The sequence below is a fragment of the Grammomys surdaster genome, unplaced genomic scaffold (genome assembly GCF_004785775.1).
Source record: "Grammomys surdaster isolate TR1022 unplaced genomic scaffold, NIH_TR_1.0 126185, whole genome shotgun sequence".
Classification (NCBI taxonomy): Eukaryota; Metazoa; Chordata; class Mammalia; order Rodentia; family Muridae; genus Grammomys; species Grammomys surdaster.
In genome coordinates, this window is record NW_021620991.1 from 6,451,717 (window position 1) to 6,472,686 (window position 20,970).

A 20,970-nucleotide genomic window follows, 5' to 3' on the forward strand; every position below is an offset into this window, starting at 1 on the left:
GGAACCAAATCTGTGTTCTTTTGCAAGAGCAACCAGTGCCTTTAACCACTGACCTACTCCTCTGGCCCCAGGAAATGTGAACTTTGAGCTTACTAGTTTCAGACTTTTGAGTTACTCTTTGCTGTAAATGCCCTGTGATGGTATGTAAGGAACCCAATGAAATGGTGTCACTGAAGTCAACCTTTTCTACTCCACTCTGGTAGTAGACTAGGGTTTGCAGAAGTGGGCTGTGCAGACACATCTCCCTCAGGCACGTGCTGCTTCGGCATTCAGCACTTTCATCCATTTGGTTTTCTGTTCTGAGTTGACAGAAGAACTCAAACACTTAAGGCCTTATTATCTTTCTCATGAGTGGCTCCTGGAGGACAGGGTGCTCGTCTTGTATGTGAACTGGAGAACATAAACATTTTATAATGTAATATTTCCCTGAGATAGATGGTCTACTCATGGATGCTCTTTGCTTTCCTTATTCTGAGGGTCTTTCCTTATAGATCTTGTCAGCCTGCCCCTGTTCCCTTTACCTGAGCTGTGCAGTTTATGTTCATTTTACCCTTTTGCTTTTCTATTTGCTTTTACTGTGATGATTCTGTCAGTGCATTCTGTCCTGTTGGCACCTGAGCATCCTGTTTAACCAACTATTCCTCTCTCCCTGCCTGTGTTAATTGGCGTCTTACCTGGTGTCTAGCTCCCCTATTTTCCACGGCTGTGTGAATGAGCGCCTTGCCGACCGCACACCCTCCCCCACTTTTTCCACGGCCGATTCCGACATCACTGAACTGGCTGACGAGCAGCAGGATGCCATGGAGGACTTTGATGATGAGGCATTCGTGGATGACACCGGCTCTGACGCAGGGACGGAAGAGGGATCAGAGCTCTTCAGTGATGGGCATGACCCATTTTACGACCGATCCCCTTGGTTCATTTTAGTAGGAAGGTTGGTGAGGTCATTGTGAGAAAGGCCAAAAGGGACCAGCTCTTGTTCTAAATGCCTCTGTGCAATTTTGTCTAGAAAGCCCAGGCCTTATCCACAAGGCACAGTCTACTTAGTACTCTATGCAGCAGCCTATGAAGACCTCCTGGAGGATGGCTTGACCCAAATTGCCCAGTAATTTAGCTAAGACTCAGAGGTAGTTGTTTCAGCTAATGTCACTGTGGTCCAGATGCTTCGTCTCTGAAAGAGTGTGGTTAGGGAAGCCTAAAGGATAACCCTAGCAGGGGCAGAGCAAGCCCGAGGCCAGGCTGAAGTGTCTGTGACACTTGAGAAACTGAAGGAATGCAGTGGACTTGGTGATACAAAAGAATAGGGCTCTCCTTTGTTGACGATGGCGTCTCACTGTGTTCTGAGCCTGTCTTGGGCTTCTGCCAGAAATAATCTGTTGATTTATGATGAATCTCAGAAAGCTATCACCATCATCAGTGTTTGTTGAGAGTAACTGCTTTATGTTGAGGTCATTGTCTCGGGCTGTTGCTGTGCAGATGCCTCTGTCAGAGATGCATAGGTTCCCTATATTTCTATTATCCACATCTCCTCTTCAGATTAAAGTAATTTTAAATTTGATAATAGAATGCACATTGCCATAAGCTGGCTGTGGTGGTATACACCCACAGTCTCAGCACTTGGGGTGGAGGTAGGAATATTAGGAGTTCAGGGTTATACTTGACTTCAAGTTATACTTGGTTTGCAGCTAGCTTGGGATACGTGATGCCCTGTCTCAAACAAACAAAACAGAAGGATTAAGATTAGTGATGCATAAGAACCACATAATGCCCTGGACCCTTTTACAAATAAGGAATCTGTCACTGTTGAATGAATGGTCAGCACCAATACAACAGTGCAGCGAGTCTCCTGACACAGCAGAGACACAGAACTAAAACCTAGTTGTCATATGTTAACGGACACCTAGGGGGACTCACTCTAGATACCGGAAGAGCAGAAAGAAAAGCTTTCATATAGCAGTGAATACCTAAGTTAATATGGCAGTCTAGAGTTTTACAATGCAGATCTTCCATGAACAAATGTGCTGATACTATATAATATAATCACAAGTATTATTTGCTTGTGGTGTATTGCCAGTGTTAGGATTTTAGAGAAGTCAATTTATTTATATTAAAATTAAGAAAAGTATGTACAAATGATGCTTCATTTTCTGGATTTCTGTGTCCCTCGGTATATTTCCATTCTCTTCTAAGACTGGCAGGTAGAACCACATTTTGATCATTGGCTTAGTCACTTTGCTCCTGAATCTGTCTCCTGTGTTGTACAGCGTCACACTGAGGAGTAGACAGTGTCATCTTATGTGGCCTGCTCAAGAGAATTCTGACACAGTGGGTCCTAAGCGTCTCTGTCACTAACTCAGGACAACCAACTTAAATGAGTTAGGGGAAAAGTGCCTTAAAAAATCCTTTTTCCCTTCATCATTTTTACTCTATTATCCATACTAGGTATTAATACTTCTGCTTAGGACCAGGCATAGTGACACATGGCAAAGTCAGGCAGATCCCTGTTCAACATGGTGAGTTCCAGAAGAACCAGAGCTACACAGCAAGACCCTGTATCAAAACAAAACAAAACAAAACAAAACAAAGCCCTTCAGCTTAGCAGCCTTTGCGTCTTTGCATCGTGAGTCAGCTTTATGAGAGTGTTAGGACAGAATCCTCCCTAGTGGGCACATTCACTGGGTTGAGTAAGGTGTGTACTTTTACAGAGCTACAGCCTCAGAAGTTGATGTTTCTATTTGTTTGGATTTCTGGGTTCTAGAACTAACACTGTCTTGCAAAAAGGAACTTGAGGTTTTGGTGATGTGGCTGGGGAGAATTCATTGGTGAATTCCTGGGTTCAAGTCCTCTCACCAGACAAAAAGTTGCTGGGAGAAGGTGAAGTACTAGCAGCCAGCAAAGGGAAGAAGAGGTCTCCATTTTTGCCCTCGGCCATATTTCTCCGGAAGAACATCGTCATTCAGTTGTGCAGTAGTGATAGGCTGTGTGAGAGGGTAACTCTCCCGTCTGTATAATTCCCGGTATCAGAGTTCCCTATTGGCACATAACTATAAATCTAATTCACTTGTAAAAATTTGCATGTTTCCTTTGAATTCCATTTATAGGTTTGCTTCTTGGCCATGGCTGCCTCTGGTGAATCTTTGTGTCAAGAGTAAAAGAGCTTGTCCCTTTAGCTATTCTCTTACGGCATGTTGGGATGTTATGAACCATCATCATAACTTGGGATGAAATGTAAAATGTATGTTAGTCTTCTGGGCCAAAGGGGGCAAAAGATGATCAGTCTGTGACCTTTCTCAAGTAACTTAATCTGACCTCTTTTCTGCAAGTACCACTATAATTATGCTGACTTTCTTTATGTTGACAGATTAGTTTTTCTTACTGATGTAACTTCACATCATTTTCTGCTAATGTGTCTTTTACATCCTCTCCCTCTCATCCCTGTTCTCCTTCAGTCTGCTAGGTCAAAGTATAAGGACGTTCATTCCAGAGTGAATCATGACACTAGTGTAAAAGCTTCGCAGGAGACCCTGTATACTGCGTTGGGCTAAAGGCTGTGTTCTGATAACATGACAAAGAACTGTCTAGTGAGTGCATCCATGTAGCACAGGCCAGGGCCTCTGCCTGTGATGCACTCTTTCCTAAAACTGGAAGTGTCCAGTAATGGTTTCAGTGCTGCTGTGAATGGGAAAGCCTTTCCCATGAGTAGCAAGGATTCTCACCTTTAATGTGCAATCCAGCATCGTGTTTATGATGCCATGCTTGTGGACATATGTTTTTAAAAACTAGTACTTCTTGGGCTGATGGCACTGCTTGGCAGTGCAGCACATGCCTAACCTGTCACGGTCCTTTCTACAGAACACAGGCACAGCAGTGGTTTTATTTTTTCTAATAATTATACTTAACATAGTAAAATTAAGTAATGACAGAAATGCTAAGTGCTCTGTGTAGTTAATTCCCACCATGACTTTGCTCTTGAAAAGTCATCCTAGTGTAAAGTTAGATGACTTGCTTTTCTGTCCCTGGTAGGACCTATTTTCTGAAAAGCCTTCTACTTCTGTGTAAAGATAAAGGACAGGTAACAGGTCACATTCCTGGTTTCCAATATACATAGATATTCATTTAACAGATATTTATTGAGTATATTTACTGTAAGCCACACCCTCTACAGATGGGTGAGCAAAACCAGAGATAGTTACCATCCTCACAGTCTTATAGTCTGGTGAGTGATGAGGATACCAAGTAATAATCACATAAGTGCCAATTGTAACCACTATGAAAAAAGAATGGTATGTGTCAGAGTGTTGGGAGGACCTGTGGTAAAGTAGCATCTCCAGGGAGATCAAAGCATGGGCGAAGCATCAGTGCAAAGAGGACTACAGGAGGAGGCATGCCAGGGCTCCTAATGGTCCAGTCACTGAAAGTGGCGGCTCTGACTGGATGTCAAAGCAGGAGTGTGCTCTGTGTGTGTGCTGACTGTGGAAGTGAAATCATTTGGTTCCATATGCTAAATTCTTAGTTTTTAAACTCCGCCACAGTAGTGGTGTTTGACCCTGTTTGTAATCCTTTTTAGATTACATTTCATTTATAAGTTTCTGTTCAACAAAAGTTTAACCCTCTGTGGTAATACTCCCTCCCTTGCTTTGGAGCAGACTGAAAGGGAATTAGACACCGTGATACTATTTCCTGTTCATTTGCAGCTATTTTTGTTTGCTTTTCATTCATACTTCATTTCTGTCCTTAAATGTTGTTACTGTGATGTATTTTTCCTATTTTTGTAATTGCTATTGTTTAGAGTTGAAATCCCAGGTGTTTACCCCGTCTCTCTTCTCTCCTTGTAACGTGAGTCAGTGTTAGGACAGGAGCGCAGCAAACAGCCCTGTGTGTCAGTCAGTCATGTTTAATCCCTGCTGTGGCGGTTACTCTTTGCCTTTTGTTTTATGTACAAAGATCAGCATATACCAAGTGAGAAGCCGGGGAACTGTAGGAATTAGATTCCACATTTCTGTCATTGGATTGACAGGTCTTAAGATTTGTGACTACTAGTTCCAACTGCTTTAAAACAAATGAATAAGACAGGTGAGAGGGCTCAGCGGTGAAGGCATTCACTACCACACCCAACTACCTGATGTTGGTCCATGCAACTTACATAGAGGAAAGAGCACAGACCTTTCCACGGTTGTCTTCCATCTTCCACACTCTGTGGGCATGTCATATGCATGAGCGCGCACAGAGGCAGACACATGCACACATACACAAACACAAAATCACATTTTAAAAGCACAAACATGGTAGGACTTGTCTAGTTTGTTAGAAATTATCAAGTGCCAGCCAGGTCTGGTAGCTCAGGCCTGTAATCTCGGTTACTTGGAAAGTTGAAACAGAAGGATTGAGAATTTTAAAGCTTGCCTAAGCTACAGAATGAATTCAAAGCCAGCCTGAGTAATTTAGTGAGACCCTGTCTCAATAGAAGGGCTGGGGCTGTAGTTGAATGTGAGGACTTACATAGGTAAGTGTGAGACTGTGAGACTGAGTCTCTCCCCCCAGGGCCCCAGAGAAGGAAATAAAAGTAGGCAAGAGAGACCTGTAAATTGCCTTTTGTTTGTGATTTTGGTTTGAGGATCAAAGGCCAACTCCACAGGGGCCAGCTGAGTCCTCCTAGGACTTATCTTAATTCCCATTCAGGCTCCAGCAAGCTCATTCTCAGAAACATCTGGCTCCATAGCCTCTCTGCCTACATGGCTGCTTCTCACACCTTTTTAATAGTCCTTTTTAATAGTCCTTTAAGTTAAAGAAGACTCATAGTGCTGGCAGGTACAATCCATTTTAGAGCTAGTAACTACTTCACTCATCTTTCCCTGCCCTTATCTCTCAGTTTCTGTTCTGTGTATGGAGAGAAGGCGGACCTCTTGGTGCATCCTTCCTTCTGAAGATTGCGCTCTTCAGTGGGCTCCTCTCTCCTTGCAGCAGTCACGGTGCCTGCATGTTTACTTCCAATTGTTGCTCTTCTTCCCATGGTGCAATTTTTTATAGGGTAATTTGGTGTACGTTGGTCTTTGTCAGCGCCTTTGCCATGCTTTTGCACTAGCTTATGTATTGATTATGTACTGAGAACACCCCTGGAAGCAATTCAAGAGATCAGAAGTCAGAGGTGACCTTAAAAGGCCCAGAAGCCAGCTGAGTTTGGGGAGGTAGAAAGCCCTCAGCATCTCCTTCCTCAGATGTTCTGATGTTTGTCTCTGGGTTTCTGTCTACAGGGCATTTGTGTATTTGAGCAACCTGCTGTATCCGGTGCCCCTGATTCACAGGGTGGCCGTTGTCAGTGAGAAGGGGGAAGTGCGGGGATTTCTTCGTGTGGCTGTGCAGGCCATTGCAGGTGAGTTAGAAAACGATGGCCTTTTCTAAATGAGAGCTGTGGATTCTTTCCAATAGAAAAAGCAGGCTGGGGCTGGAGAGACGGCTCAGCAGTTTAGAGCACTGGCTGCTCTTCCAGAAGACACAGGTTCAGTTCCCAGCACCTACATGGCAGCTTACAAGTGTCTGTAACTCCATTTCCAGGAGCTCTAACACAGATACATATGAGGCAAAACACCAATGCACATAAAATAAAATTAAAAAAAAGAAATCATATAAAAAGCAGGCTAGCTTCTTGATGCAGATGACACTTTGGTCACATACATAAGTGGCAGTGTGTTTGTTCAACTTGGGGAAGGCCTCCATTAGCTTCCTTTCTGTTAACTTTACCCCACCCCATCCCAGCTCTCAAGTATCACGATGTCACTTTAGTCTGGAATATTGCTGTTTTGGGGAAGTTGGCATGTAGCATAAATAACTCTTGGATTGCCTTTGTAGAAGAGATGTGCACTTTAGACTGGCGTAGTGGGTTGTGTTGTGTGAAGCCAGGCTGAGCTCCTCAGACCCTTCCCTCTTCCCACGTGTGCTTCCATTCAGTCCTTGCTGGCTTGCTTTCTTTTAGCTGATGAAGAAGCTCCTGATTACGGCTCTGGAATTCGACAGTCGGGAACGGCTAAAATATCTTTTGATAATGAATACTTTAATCAGGTAAGAAGTATTCGGGAAAGAAGGAGTAGACACCTCGAGGAGAGAGAAGGAAGTAAATGGACTGATGAGCGAAGTGTCCAATGCCGGCACCAGTTCTGTGGTCGAAATCTCTAGCAATTCTAAGGTGTTGTCTACACCACCGTTACCCAGTGAACTATGGGATGTGTCTAACAGCTACAAAGACGAAAATGCACGAGCACGTTGCCTTTTCTCAGACAGATTATTATTTTTGCAAAAATAGTTTGTTGTACAAACAAAAGTCAGTTAGGAACTGGGAGAGTGTGTCCCTTACCTCGCCTCGCTTACTTTCAGAGTGACTTCTCCTCAGCTGCAATGACTCGTTCTGGTCTGTCCTTGGAGGAGCTGAGAATTGTGGAAGGTCAGGGCCAGAGTTCTGAAGTCATCAGTCCTCCAGAAGAAGTCAATCGGATGAATGACTTGGGTGCGTAGACAGATGACTGTCACTGAGGAGATTCTCATTGGGAAAGCATTGAGTACACAGACAAGCAACATAATGGCTTTAGTGGACGAGAAAAAGGAAGAATGCCCCACTCCCTCTCTTTTATAATACTTGAACCATGTGTGTTGTTTAACTCTTCAGATTTGAAGTCAGGCACTTTGTTGGATGGGAAGATGGTGATGGAAGGATTTTCTGAAGAGATTGGTAACCACCTGAAACTGGGCAGTGCCTTCACTTTCCGAGTCACTGTGCTCCAGGCCAGTGGGATCCTTCCAGAGTATGCAGACATCTTTTGTCAGTTCAAGTAAGCTACCTGTGTTACTTACTTCTCTGTTGCAGTGATAGAACACCCTGACAAAAAGCAGCCTAGAGAAGAAAGGGTTAATTTAGGCTGTGAGTTCAGAGGGGCAGAGAAGAAGGCAGCCTGAGTAGGAGGCTGGCTGATCTCATTTTCACTCACACACAGGAAGCAGAGAGAAAGAACAGGAAGTAGAGTGGGGCTATAAACCCTTAGAGTCTGCCCACTGCAGTGTGCCTCCCCAGCACGGCTGTCCTCCTCCATAATCAACCAAGCAGCTACAACTGGGGCCCAAGTGTCCATGTATGGGGACGTTTCTCATTCAAAAACCCACACTGCCCTTTCACTGTACCCATCTAGAAGTTGTTAACTGCAGAGATGTCCTTTTTTTGTAGAGTACTTTACACATGCGAATGATTAAAGCTCTTGAGAAATAAAACATGACAAGTCCCCGAAAGACCACTTTTGTCACTCAAGATGAGAATAATAGTCAAACCCTATGAGAGAGTGAGTCAGGGTCCCATGATCCAACCATATCTGGCTAGAGCACTCCATGCTGTCCCCGTATTCCAGGAACAGTGTCTGATCAGAGAAGCCTGCTACTTTCATGCTGAAATGTCTTCTTAAAAAAACAACAGTTAAACAAATTGTCTACCCAGCAGTTTTACATGTTTAGCACTTTGAAAAAAGGAAATTGATATAATGTAAAGAAAAGCAGTCACTGTATGAAGTATGCAGAGGAGATGCGGGTAGGGATGGATGTTCTGGCTCATTAAAGAGGAGGTTATCAGTGCTACTGAGATGGTGGTTCAGGCCCACTAGTGCTCTCGGGCGCCTCTGGCAGACGTAGTATATAAGGCATGGAGAGGAAAATCTAGAGCGGGGGGTGGTGGAACAAGAAGGGAAGGAAAGGACAGGCATAGTGAAAAGAAAGAAAACATACTGCCTATGGGACTGGAGGAAAGGCACAGTCATTAAGAACACTAGCTGCCTTTCCAAAGGACCTGGTCCAATTCCTAGGCACTTATGTAGGGGTACACAGCCGTTTGTAACACAGTTCCAGAGACTCTGAGGCCCTCTTCTGGCCTCTGTGGGCACAAATGAATATGCATGTTGTGGTTTACCAATGTACATACAGTAAAATAATATGCATAAAATAAACAGTTTTAAATGTGTGTATTTTTTTTAAAAAGAGTTCAAAAAATATATTGCATAAGCCTGGAATGCAGAGTGTCAACTGTACAAATCACCAGTGATGTGGAGAACTGGGGAGAGGTGCTGTTAGCCTCAGACCTGGTGAACTGATGTGAGAATCAAGAGCAAGCTACTGATATTTTCCTGCTATTCAAAACGTTTTCCCCGCTTTGGGGACTGGAGTCTGGCTCAGTGGTTAAGAGCACTTGCTGCTCTTGGAGAAGACCCAGGTTCAGATCTCAGCAGCCACAGAGTTCTTCACAACCATTCCTAACTCCACCTCTTGTGACCACTGTAGGCACCAGGCATACATGTGGTGCATATGCATACATGTGGTGCATATGCATACATGCAAGCAAATCACTCACACACTTAAACATAAACACTTTTTTAAAAATATATATATTCTTCTTTTCGCCATTTTGGCCTTTTAGAGTATCATCTGTGTGTCAAGCCCCATGGGTGAGCACTTGCTGTCTGCTGCACACAGTACATCTCTGTCACTTTTGAGGAGAAGTAGTTCCCTGCTGCCATCGGAACACAGAGCCATGAGGGTTATGTCAGGACACTTCCTCAAAGATGGCTTTGAGCATCTCTTGTCTAGATAGTAGACTCCTAGCCCAGTCTACCATGGGCAGTTTTACTGTCCTTACAGTCTACCATGGACAGTTTTACTGTCCTTACAGTCTACCATGGGCAGTTTTACTGTCCTTACAGTCTACCATGGGCAGTTTTACTGTCCTTGCAGTCTACCATGGGCAGTTTTACTGTCCTTACAGTCTACCATGGGCAGTTTTACTGTCCTTACAGTCTACCATGGGCAGTTTTACTGTCCTTACAGTCTACCATGGGCAGTTTTACTGTCCTTACAGAGGCTTAGATTTCCAAGTCTTCTATATATAAAACAGGATTTCATTTTCAGCAAAACAAACAAACAAAACCTATGAAAGAACAAGACTTTATTCTTTGTTAATTTTTTTTCGGGGGATGTGGGTGGGTTTGCTTGATTTGGGGGTCTTGGTGGAGTAGGTATGTTCATTTATTTTTTAGGTTTTGGGGGTAGGTTTGTTGTTTCTTGGGTTTGAGGGGTAGATTTTTTTTATTTGTTTTTTAGGTTGGCCCATAGGTTTGTTCATTTGGGTTTTGGGCTGGGGATTAGTTGGCTTGTTTTAAGACAGGAATTCTCTGTGTATCCCTGGCTGCCTGGAACTGCTATGCAGCCCTCGGAGGCCTTGAGCTCTGCAGTTCTCCCATCTCTCCTTCCTGAGTGCCCGTATTATAGTCATGCACCACTACATCCTGCTACAGATGTGTTAACTTGACTTCTTCACTCTCTGTAAGGCATGCTTGTGTATGTCTTCACTTACATAAATAATCAGGGTGATTTAATTTTTCAACCAGTTTTGAATCTGAAATATTATCCATGTGGTATGGAAAATACTGACAAAGAGATTATCATTTGCTACAATAATAACAAACAAACAAAAAATGTGCTTTGTTAGTATGCTTCTACCTTTAGAGTCCAAAGTGAGCTCTTAAAACAGATTCTGCTAGATACAGTAGCACACACGGTATACTCTAACAGTTGGAGACAGAAGCAGACAGATCTCTGAGTTTGGGCCAGCTTGGGCTTCATAATGAGACTCTCTCAAAAAAAACAAAAACAAAAAACTAGATTTCGCTAAATTTTGATACAGTATTCATCTGTCTGTCTTTTTATTAAGCTTTTTGCATCGGCATGATGAAGCATTCTCCACTGAACCCCTCAAGAACAATGGAAGAGGAAGTCCCCTGGGCTTTTACCATGTACAGAATGTGAGTCACCTGAACATTTTGCCACATGTCTCTCAGGTTTATGCACGCTGATATTGTTGGCTAAGGGAGGTTGATCACGTGAGGTGTGAGCTGTCCTGTGTGTAGATTGGGGAGCTTTGCAGAGAGAGTGAACAGTAGAGATGGTGGCCACGGCAGTAAGGTAGTCTTCAGAGGAAGAGCAGACAGGCTCTTACCAAATTATAGGGGCCCATTGAATTTCATCAGTTTGAATATGAATTTTTAAGAAATGTTTGTATCTTAGAAAAAAAGAAGCATGTTTACCATCAGTTTTGATAAGTAACATAGTATCCTGTAAACTCTAAGATATTTAATATTGCTTACAAGTGCTGTAGAAGTATAAATACCTTCTGTAACTAAGTTAAGATTTGAGCCTTTCCCTGTTATCTGTGATTTAACTGTTAAAATCCCCTACAACTCTCTGAATGCATGATGCAAGGAAGTAGACTTTCCAACTTGTATAAGGAATTTCATCAAACTCCGTTCAAAAGTCATCTTCAGGGGAGTGGGGAGATGGCTCAGCTGCTATAAGTCCTTCCTGACAAGCCTGGGACCTGAGTTTAATCCTTAGGACCCAGGCAGTGGAAGGAGAGAACTGTTGCCCATGAGCTGTCTTCTCATTCCCACATATGTGCCATAGCGCAAGCACTGTGCGCACACAAGTAAGTCAATTAGGCATAAAACCAAAGTCATCGCCATCACAATTCTAGTGTTTATTGAGAACTTATTTTGTATTGTCCCTGTTCTGTTTTCTGTGCCGTCCAATCCTCACTTGCCCACCATAGACTATTATGATCCCTGTGTACAGTCGGGACTGACTCACCCAGTGACAGAGCTGGGAAGAGGCAGGCTAGGGTTTAAACACAATGAAGTGGTTCTAGAGAATCCCCGCTGCTGGCTCAGAACTGCCTTTCTGTTTTGTTCATCATGCATATAAAGTGAGAGAGAGGCCAGGCTGTGGTGTAGCCATTGGTAGAGTGCTCACCTCATTTGCACGAGGTCCTAGGTTTAAACTCCAACAAAAACAAAAATTGCAAATATAGGAAGTCAGAGAGGAAGGGACAATCAAAATAAAATGAAAAATAAAGTGTGAACTTTGAGGCTAGAGAGATGGCTCTGTGGTTGAGTATGTACTGCCCCTAAAGACCTGAGTTGGGTTCCCATCCCGTATCTGCTGGCTCACAACTGCCTAGAACTCCAGTTGCAAGGGATCCAAACCCTCTTCTGGCCTGTGAGGACATTCACATACTCAACATGCACACATCCCAAACATACACATACGCACATACCTATAATTAAAAATAAAATATGTATTTGATGAGTGCTGTTTAACAAGCCTCTGACTCATAAAACCACAGAAGTCCCCAAGGAGCTTAGAACTAATGAGGGGAACTGTAGATAGAGTGTGGGGACGTGAGAGTGAGTCCGTAAATTCAAAAGAGGACAGTTTCCATACGGGAAGATGGTAAGTTACTTTTTTATGAGGGAGAATGGTTATGTAGGGCGAGAAGGGAGAGAGAGAGGTAGCATAAATAAAAGGCAACAGAAACGGCTGTGTCAGACTTGGCGTTGCCTTTACTCATAGGCCGCAGCCTACCAGTCACCTGGGCTATGGAGGGAAGGCCTCTGTAGCAGATTCCTGGCCAGTCCTCGGATAAGCAGGTAGAGAGAGCAACAGGCAAGTCTTGAAACAATGAGCAGCAGCAAGTAAGGCCAATTCTGCTGCGCTGTGGAGAGTCTAGAGTGCTGAGGCTTGGTAAAGTCTCATTAGAATGAGGAGCAGAGGAAAACCTGTCTGGTGTAGTGAAATGCCCAGCACGTCCAGGATGTTGACCATGCAGAGGCTGCAGGAAGCACACATGTTCCTGTGCCTGTCGTAACCTTACCCTGACCTCACCTAACATTCCTCTTCCTAGATTGCAGTGGAGGTCACCGAGTCGTTTGTGGATTACATCAAAACCAAGCCCATCGTATTTGAGGTCTTTGGGCATTACCAGCAGCACCCACTTCATCTGCAAGGACAAGATCTTACCAGGTCTGAGGGAGACGGGCAAAGACTTGTTGCTGGTTTTTAGTTCTTGCTTCCTAGAAAAGAACTCTTGAGGGATACAGAAGAGTTGTCACTACATTTTGTAGCTAACCTAATCACTAAGTTGACTTGATGTACAGCAAGCTGAATTCTGTCCAGATGACACTGAGCACCTTTTTTTTGTTGTTATAAGAAGAAAAGTTTCCTAGAGAAGGAAGTCAGCAGGGTAGAGCAGGAGTGTGCATGAAGTCGTTTCTGACAGCCTGTCTTCATGAAGCAGAAACTCAAAGTGGAGTCATTGCGGCTAGTGAGACCAGTGACGTAACTTCTGTTTGTTTTTGAGACAGCATCTCTTTATGTAGCCCAGGCTGTCCTGCAACTAACTCTGGAAGACCAGGCTGTCCTCAAACTTAGAGATCCCTGCCTCTGCCTCTGCGTGAGTGCTGGGATTAAAGGTGTGAGCCACCATACCTGGCAATGACATGACCTTTTATTGGTGGCAGTGGCAATGCTAGTTGAAATTTACAGGGCGGTTTTTATCAGAAACTGTTGGTCTTTTTGTGGGAGTGTGTTGAGTGTCCCTTTCCTTAAGGAAACTTAAGCAGTGGAATGCTGGGGGTGATGGTGCATGCCTGTGATTCCAGCCCTGGAGGGAGGCAGAGGCAGACAGATCTCTGTGAGTTCGAGGCAAGCCTGGCAAAAACAAAAGATTTAAGCATGCTATTATCGTTGACACTTAGCTGTCTTTAGTCCTAAGGATGCTTTCCTCCTCTCTTTGCAGTCCACCTCAGCCATCTCGAAGATTCTTCCCCCCTCCCATGCCACTCTCCAAACCAGGTGAGCAGCAGCTATGCTCTCTCGTGTGCACACATCTGTCTTGAACAGTTGCCAGACAGGAATCACACTGGACTCCTCTCTGTGCCCTTGTGTCCCATCCCTCTTGGTATTTCTAACAGGAGCAGGAATGCTTGGCTCCTGATGAGAAGTCAGAAACAATGAGGCTCCGTCTCTCTGCTCTTCTCACTCAGACCTGAATTGTCTCCCCTCCCCCTCGTCCTCAACTCCCTGTGCTTCATATCTGACTCCTTCTGTCAGTCATAACATTGCTTTGCATATTACATTTACTCTGCATGTTCAGTTTTGTTGGTGGGACTTTCAGTTTTGATTGACACATAATTGTACATAGCTATGATATAGGATGATGTGTTTGTAACTATATACTTTGAGGAACACACACACACATATCAGTATACCTAGCACATCCATGTCTTAAGCACGTCTCATTTGTTTGTAGTTCATATATTCAAATTTTTTCCTTGTAGTACTTTGTAATTGATAACAGATACCCTATTATACAATAGAATACCAGAATTTGTTTCTCTTCATTTAGCTTGTTTTCACTTTTCTTTATTTTTGTTCTTTTTCCTTACTGCCCATGTACCAAATCCCCACCCCCGCCCTGTGCTCACTCTCCTCCCTCTATATTTCCCATCCCTGTCGGCCTTCAGACCATGAAAGAAAGATTGAGCTGGTACGGTTTCTCATGGCTGGCTATGTGAATGTGCATGTGTTGGATACATTCTCTGAGCACGCCAGTGCGCTAGCTTCCTCTGCTGTTGCCACCTTCCAGAACGAGGCTGATTCACTGCCGCCTTTTCTCTTTCCGTCAGTTCCCAGCTTCCAGAATGAAAGGGTACCCAAACAATATGGTTAGTAGCTAAACTAGCTCTGCCTTAGATGTAGAACCAACCTGGACCTGTGAAGCGCTGATGTTTCTGCTTGTTCCCTAGTTACTGTAGAGCTTTGCACACTGTCGAGATCACATCACAGTTCCTCATTCCAGGGAGACTGTGGGGAATACCTTTTATCTCCATCTCTTTCACATCACTCTGAGGATGAGATGACCTGATTTGTTCTTCCCCTGAGACAAGGTGTCTAGCCCAGGCTAGCCTTAACTACCTAAATAGCTGCGGGTGATCTTGAACTTCTGGCCTTCTGGTCTCATCCATAGACTTGCCTGCAGATGTGTGTACCTCATACCCAGTTTATGGAGTGCTAGGGATTAAACCTAGAGCCTCTTCTATACTAGGCAGGCTATCCTTCCTACTGAACTACCTCTTCACCCCTCCTGAAACTTTGGTTTGTATATTTTGCAATAGTATTTTATATTTTGATTTTTTTAAACTAGTAGTTGGTTTTTGTTTGTTTGTAGTGTTAGGAATCTACTCCTGGGCCTTGAGCCTGTTAGACAATCATTGTATCACTCAGCTATGTTCCTCCCTGCCTCTTCTCTCCTATCTTCCCTCCCCTTTCTTTCCTGAGTTCTTAGGGTTTGCTTACATAGATGACTGCAGAACAGTAACCAGTTTCCTTATTAGCAGCCAAGCATATGTGAAGCACAGCCGGGTGACTTCTGCCAATGGGCTGTTCATTTGAGAAATACTCCATGATTGCTAAAGCCCCTTCATACACATTATGCTAATGGGCCTTCACAATACTTTTTCAAAGTGGTAGACTAAATATTATGATCCACATTTTTACAACTTGAGGAGACACTCACAGACAAGCAGCTTAACCAAAGCCTCCCAGCATTAGGATTTCTGGGACCGTGGGACCTAAATCTGAAGAAAACGTGTAACAGAAGAGTACTTACAGTTCTTGTATTTGCAGATCAGACTAATGGTCTCAGGTCCGTCGGCACGGTAGAATCATTGGAGAATTTCAAGCCTTAGGAGGCAGAATCACATCCCACCCACAGGCGTTATGATTTGATTCTCTGGGGTGTTTCCCTAGACTTCACCATCTTTAAACTCTTGGAGATTCTTAGCTATGTGGAGATCTGGGAGATGTGGGTTGGCAGACACCCCTAGTAACATACCAGGTTCTGCCTGATCATCACCTCCCCAATCCGGTTGTGATGTGATACCATGCCCCCAAATAGGAAACTCTAGAAAACAAAGAATTTTTAATGATTTGTAAAGCACATTTATTTTATATAAAAACCCATTTTCTCATGTTTAGAAACAGTGTTTTGAAAAAGAGGACCTTAGTGCACTGATTCATTAAGTGTTGAACTTTCTCTGGATCTTTCACATCTGTCCTCCTAAAGACTGACATTAAAGATGCTTATACTTTTGTTGAGTAAACTAGGAACAGATTTTGACATGTTATAAAAACTTTTTTAAAGTTCCAGCTACTAAGTTAAACACTATGAACAAAACCAGCCTTGGGCAAAGCATGAGCAAGTACGACCTTCTGGTTTGGTTCGAGATCAGTGAACTGGAGCCTACTGGAGAGTAAGTCCAATTTTAAATACATTTTTCAGTAAAGTGTTTCAGAATTACAGATAAAGTTTTGAGCCTATAGGGGTTCTTGCATCATTATCTTGTCGAATTTTTCTTTGGGATTGAGTTTGGGTGCCTTACTACTTATCTCTGAGTAAGGTGTTTGCCAAAGGCCATCTAGTAGGATTGCTTAGCAACAGCAATGTGATGGATACCAGATGTACCTGGTTGTGAGGGAAGATGACAGCGTGGTGGTTCTACGGAGATTGGTGAACAGATTGTAAGAACATGCTTCAGGTTCAGATGGAGGTTACTGGGGACTGGTGAGAGGTCCAACACATCTGGGCACCAGCTGCCAAGCCTGACAGTCTTAATTTGATCCCTGGAACATATGCGTGGAAGGTGAAAACCAACTACTACAGATTGTCCTTCTCACACATATGCCATGGTAGTCACACACAAATACACAAACAAATGAATAAATAATGCAATCTTTTAAAATTAGAATACTAATCTCAATGAGGTCAGTGGATTAAGATTTTATTTTATTAAAAATTAATACCTGGATTAAAAATTTCCACCTTGCCAGTGTTTGAGACCACCATGGCATTGTAGGATATTTTGCAGGACCTTTGGCCTGTGCCTATGTGAAACTTTTAGTCATGGCCTCTAAAATAGAGCCACTTTCCTAAATTAACAGGATCCACATAAGCTTCCTTGTCTTTATGAGCTGTGTTAGAGTAAATAATTAATGCAATTATTGTTTGTAGTTGTTTCTGAAATGCCTTTAGAAGAACACAAAAGAGGGGCTGGAGAGATGGCTCAGTGGTTTAGAGCACTGACTGCTCTTCCAGAGGTCCTGAGTTCAATTCCCAGCAACCACATGGTGGCTCACAACCATCTGTAATGGGATCTGATGCCCTCTTCTGTGTCTGATGACTGAAAAAATATACTCATATACATAAAATAAATACATCTTTAAGACACACACACACACACACACACGAGAATCTACTTCTGAAGCAGTCAAGCAGCTACATCCCTTAGCCCAGATTAGGGACTAACTGTTACTGTAGTGTTCCTCTGTGTATCATGCCATGAGCCATCATCAGTGATGAGCAGCACCGTTAACTGTTAGTGTCTGCTGTGCTTAGGACCCCATGTCAAATAGAGTTCTGTAGCAACTCAGGTGACACGCGTCTGAAGAATGTGACTTTCCACAGGCAGATCTGCAATGTTATCTTAGCTTCCATTATGAAGAAGTTGTTAAGTGATGGTCTTTTGAAATAATTGCTTTCTGGAGCTTTATAGTTATAATTGGAAATTATCCATTTCTTATTTCCACTCAGTTCTGTAACATCCATTATTTACTGAATTATTATACAATAGACAGAGATGGAACAAAGAAGTCACTGTTCTTTTCGCAGTACGGTCAGGCAGAGACTCTGAGACACAGATGTGTACCTGTGGCTCTGAGACGACGTGCCTGCACGGGGTCATACCGTGGAGCAGAGTGTAGAACAAGAGATTTCCCTTGGCTACAACCCAGGCAGGCTTGGCAGGTGAAGCAGTCCTAACTTCTGTCTTTTGTGGTTTATTTTATAGGTATATTCCAGCTGTGGTTGACCACACAGCAGGCTTGCCTTGCCAGGGGACATTTTTGCTGCACCAGGTACTGATGTCCGAGACACAACAGATTTCTCAGTTTGTCTTCTCCATTTGGAGAGGAGAATGTAGGAGGACATTTTTGTTTTGTTCCTTTTTTTTTTTTTTTTAAATCGGGGTAGGAAATAGCTGGGAATTGAATGCAAAACATCAAATACTATTTCTATATTAGTCAGAGTTTTGTAGAGTAACAGAACTTATAGAATCAGTTCCCCCCTCCCCAATAATATTATAAATACACACACACACACACACGCACACACACATATATGTATACATATACATGTATATATACATATATATATGTGTATGTATGTATGTGTGTGCGTGTGCGTGTCTTCAGCATACTCTGAGGTCCACAAGAAGTAGGCTGTAATGTCTATGAAGGAATGGACTTTCTAGGGAGGACAAGAACAAGCAGGCAGAGATCAAGGGTTCCTTTTTCTCTGTTCTTCTATAGAAAGTATTGCCCAGATTACAGATGGGTCTTCCCGCTTCTGAAGATCTGAATTAGCTGACTGATAGTGATAAATGCCATTAATCCCAGCATTTGGGAGGCAGAGTCAGGCTGGTCTACAGAGTTAGTTTCAGGATAGCCAATGCTACACAAAGAAATCCTGTCTTGAAAACAAAAAAAAAAAAAAAAAAAATCTAGATTAAAGAGATTAAAGGTGTATGTTCCCACCTCAAAGAAGTTGATCTTCCCACTTCAAATTATTTAATTAGGCAAAAATATGCATAAATATATTTTAGAATAGCTGTTGTGAACAAGGGTCTGGGGGAGGCCCTCCAAGGCCTGGTCCTTGACAGAGTCACTCTTAGTTAGTGATTACTACGGAGGTCTCTCTCCTTTATCCAGGAATATGGATACAGGTAAGTTGTCCTATATGCCCCATGGGATGGCCCCACAGCCCACACTGTTGAGCACTAATTGGGTGGTGGGTGTCAACAAGAAAGGATGTGAAGCTGGGAAGGTAACAAGGTGGGATCATTAGGCAGAGTTGGGAGGGAGGCAGTGGTAGTTGCATGTGGTCAGAACACATTGCATCAGTGTGTGGAAACAATGGAGTTCAGTTACTACCGTTTGTGTTGCTCTCATAGGATAGTGTATAGCTTGTGTCTCACTGTCAGTCTTTTAGTTTTGTGTTATTAATTCATTCGAGACAGATTCTTACTCTGTCCTCCAGCTGGCCTCCAATTCCCAAGGCGATTCTTTTGTTCTCTTGCCTCAGCTTCTTGATCACTGGGTTAGCAGATCTGAGCCACCATAGCCTGGCAATGGGCTGTTTTGTTTTTAATTGGTCTGTTTATTATGTATACAGTGTTCTGCCTGAATATATGTCTGCAGGCCAGAAGAGGGCATCAGATCTCATTACAGATGGTTGTGAGCCACCACGTGGTTGCTGAGAATTAAACTCAGAACCTCTAGAAGAGCAGTCAGTGCTCTTCTGAGCCTTCCCTCCAACCCCTGCAGTGGAGGTTTTTTGATTTGCTTTTTTTTGTCTTGTTATGGTTTTGGCTGAATAGGCCACTAAATCTGGAGCCCTTTTCATACAAGGCAAGTATTCTACCACTGAGCTGTGTCTTTGACACTGTATTTTTGTAACAGAGTCTTCATGAGTAGGCTAGGTTCTTGAATTTATGGGATCCTCCTGCCTCGGTCTTATAAGTACTTGGATTACAGGCATGTGCCACCAAGCACAGCCAGGAGCTCTTCATGAGGTTAATTTTGGACGTCTGAATGGATTAAAAGTATGCTTTTTAAATGTACACTACTCATTTGGTAGGATAATGTTCAAAGTCTAGTGTGTTACTACACATTTATAATCCCAGCATTCAGGAGGCAGAGGCAGGAGGATTATGAACTCAACACCAGGCTTCTTAGTAATTCCTGGCCAGTTTGTGCTATATAGCAAAATTGAGTCTTTAAAAAAAAAATTCAGGCAATGCTCAAAAGTACGTCTTGTCCAGGTGTCCATGCTGCAGGGAGCTCTGTGTCCTTAGAGCATATTACAGGGTCTCAGTCATCTGTCTGATGGTCTGTCTCTGTCTCCCCACCTTTGTATGTGTGTTGTCTGTCTGTCTTTCCCAGACCAGCCCCACCTCTCTTTCTTTCTCTGTCTCTTTCCCAGGTTGTAGGAATTCATCCTCAAGCTTCATCCTGTGATTACAGGTGTGAAGCTACAAGGCATCTCTTAAAACCAGATCAGCACCGGGTTCGTTCATTTCCTAACATGTTCTTCTAAACTGGAATCTTGTTCCATTACCCAGGGCATCCAGCGACGGATCACAGTGACTATTATCCACGAGAAGGGCAGTGAGCTCCACTGGAAAGATGTTCGTGAACTGGTGGTAGGTGAGTACATTCAGCTGAGGGAGGCTGGCCTTTTAGAAATGACATCATGCAGTGCTGAGTACGGGAGAGGTATGCACAACTGGAGAATGAAAAGTGGAAAAAATAAACACCTTGAGTTTGAAGCTCTTTCTCTTGGTGGAGGGAAGGAGGGTTAAGACAGGGTTTCTCCGTGTAGCCCTGGCTGTCCTGGAACTCACTCTGTAGACCAGGCTGGTCTTGAACTCATAAATCTACCTGCCTCTGCCTCCCAAGTGCTGGGACTAAAGTGTGTGACACCATGGCAAGATTTTTGAAGCTCTCTTGAGTGCTGGAGTTGTGGCTCAGGAGAAGAACGATTACCTAGCAGAGAGAGACTGTTAGAGAGAGAGAATATGCATGCAGGCATGCTAAGCAAACACTCTTCCACTAAGATAGTACTAACGATTGAACCAGGGGTCTTGCATATGTTCTGCCACTAAGCTCCTCCCTCATACTTTTTTTTTTTTAAAGACTATATGTCACTAAGCTACCCAGGCTGGCCTTGAACTTGTGGTCCTTCTGCTAAGTAGTTAAAATGATAGGCGTGTGCCATCAGACCTTTTGATTTAACAAAGTTATGCCTTATTTTTTAATGTGCTCATCTTCTGGTTTCTTTATCCCTTCTTTTAGGTCGGATTAGGAATAAACCTGAGGTAGATGAAGCTGCAGTTGATGCTATCCTTTCCCTAAACATCATCTCTGCTAAGTCTCTGAAGTCTTCCCACAGCTCCAGCAGGTAGGATGCCCTGCATCACACAAGTGTCAACCCTTCCCACA

General features: G+C 43.4%; 1 protein-coding gene across 1 annotated transcript in view; it reads left to right on the forward strand.

Moving 5' to 3' along the window:
• Kif1b (kinesin family member 1B) overlaps nt 1–20,970 on the forward strand; it is a 124,722-nt gene that overhangs the window by 87,270 nt on the left and 16,482 nt on the right. Inside the window, exons 24-35 of the mRNA XM_028757800.1 lie at nt 686–934; nt 6,252–6,370; nt 6,971–7,056; nt 7,369–7,498; nt 7,658–7,820; nt 10,733–10,823; nt 12,758–12,876; nt 13,652–13,707; nt 16,058–16,166; nt 17,760–17,826; nt 20,091–20,175; nt 20,824–20,929. Coding sequence (XP_028613633.1) covers nt 686–934; nt 6,252–6,370; nt 6,971–7,056; nt 7,369–7,498; nt 7,658–7,820; nt 10,733–10,823; nt 12,758–12,876; nt 13,652–13,707; nt 16,058–16,166; nt 17,760–17,826; nt 20,091–20,175; nt 20,824–20,929 — 1,380 coding nt within the window. The remainder of the gene's footprint in view (nt 1–685; nt 935–6,251; nt 6,371–6,970; nt 7,057–7,368; nt 7,499–7,657; nt 7,821–10,732; nt 10,824–12,757; nt 12,877–13,651; nt 13,708–16,057; nt 16,167–17,759; nt 17,827–20,090; nt 20,176–20,823; nt 20,930–20,970) is intronic.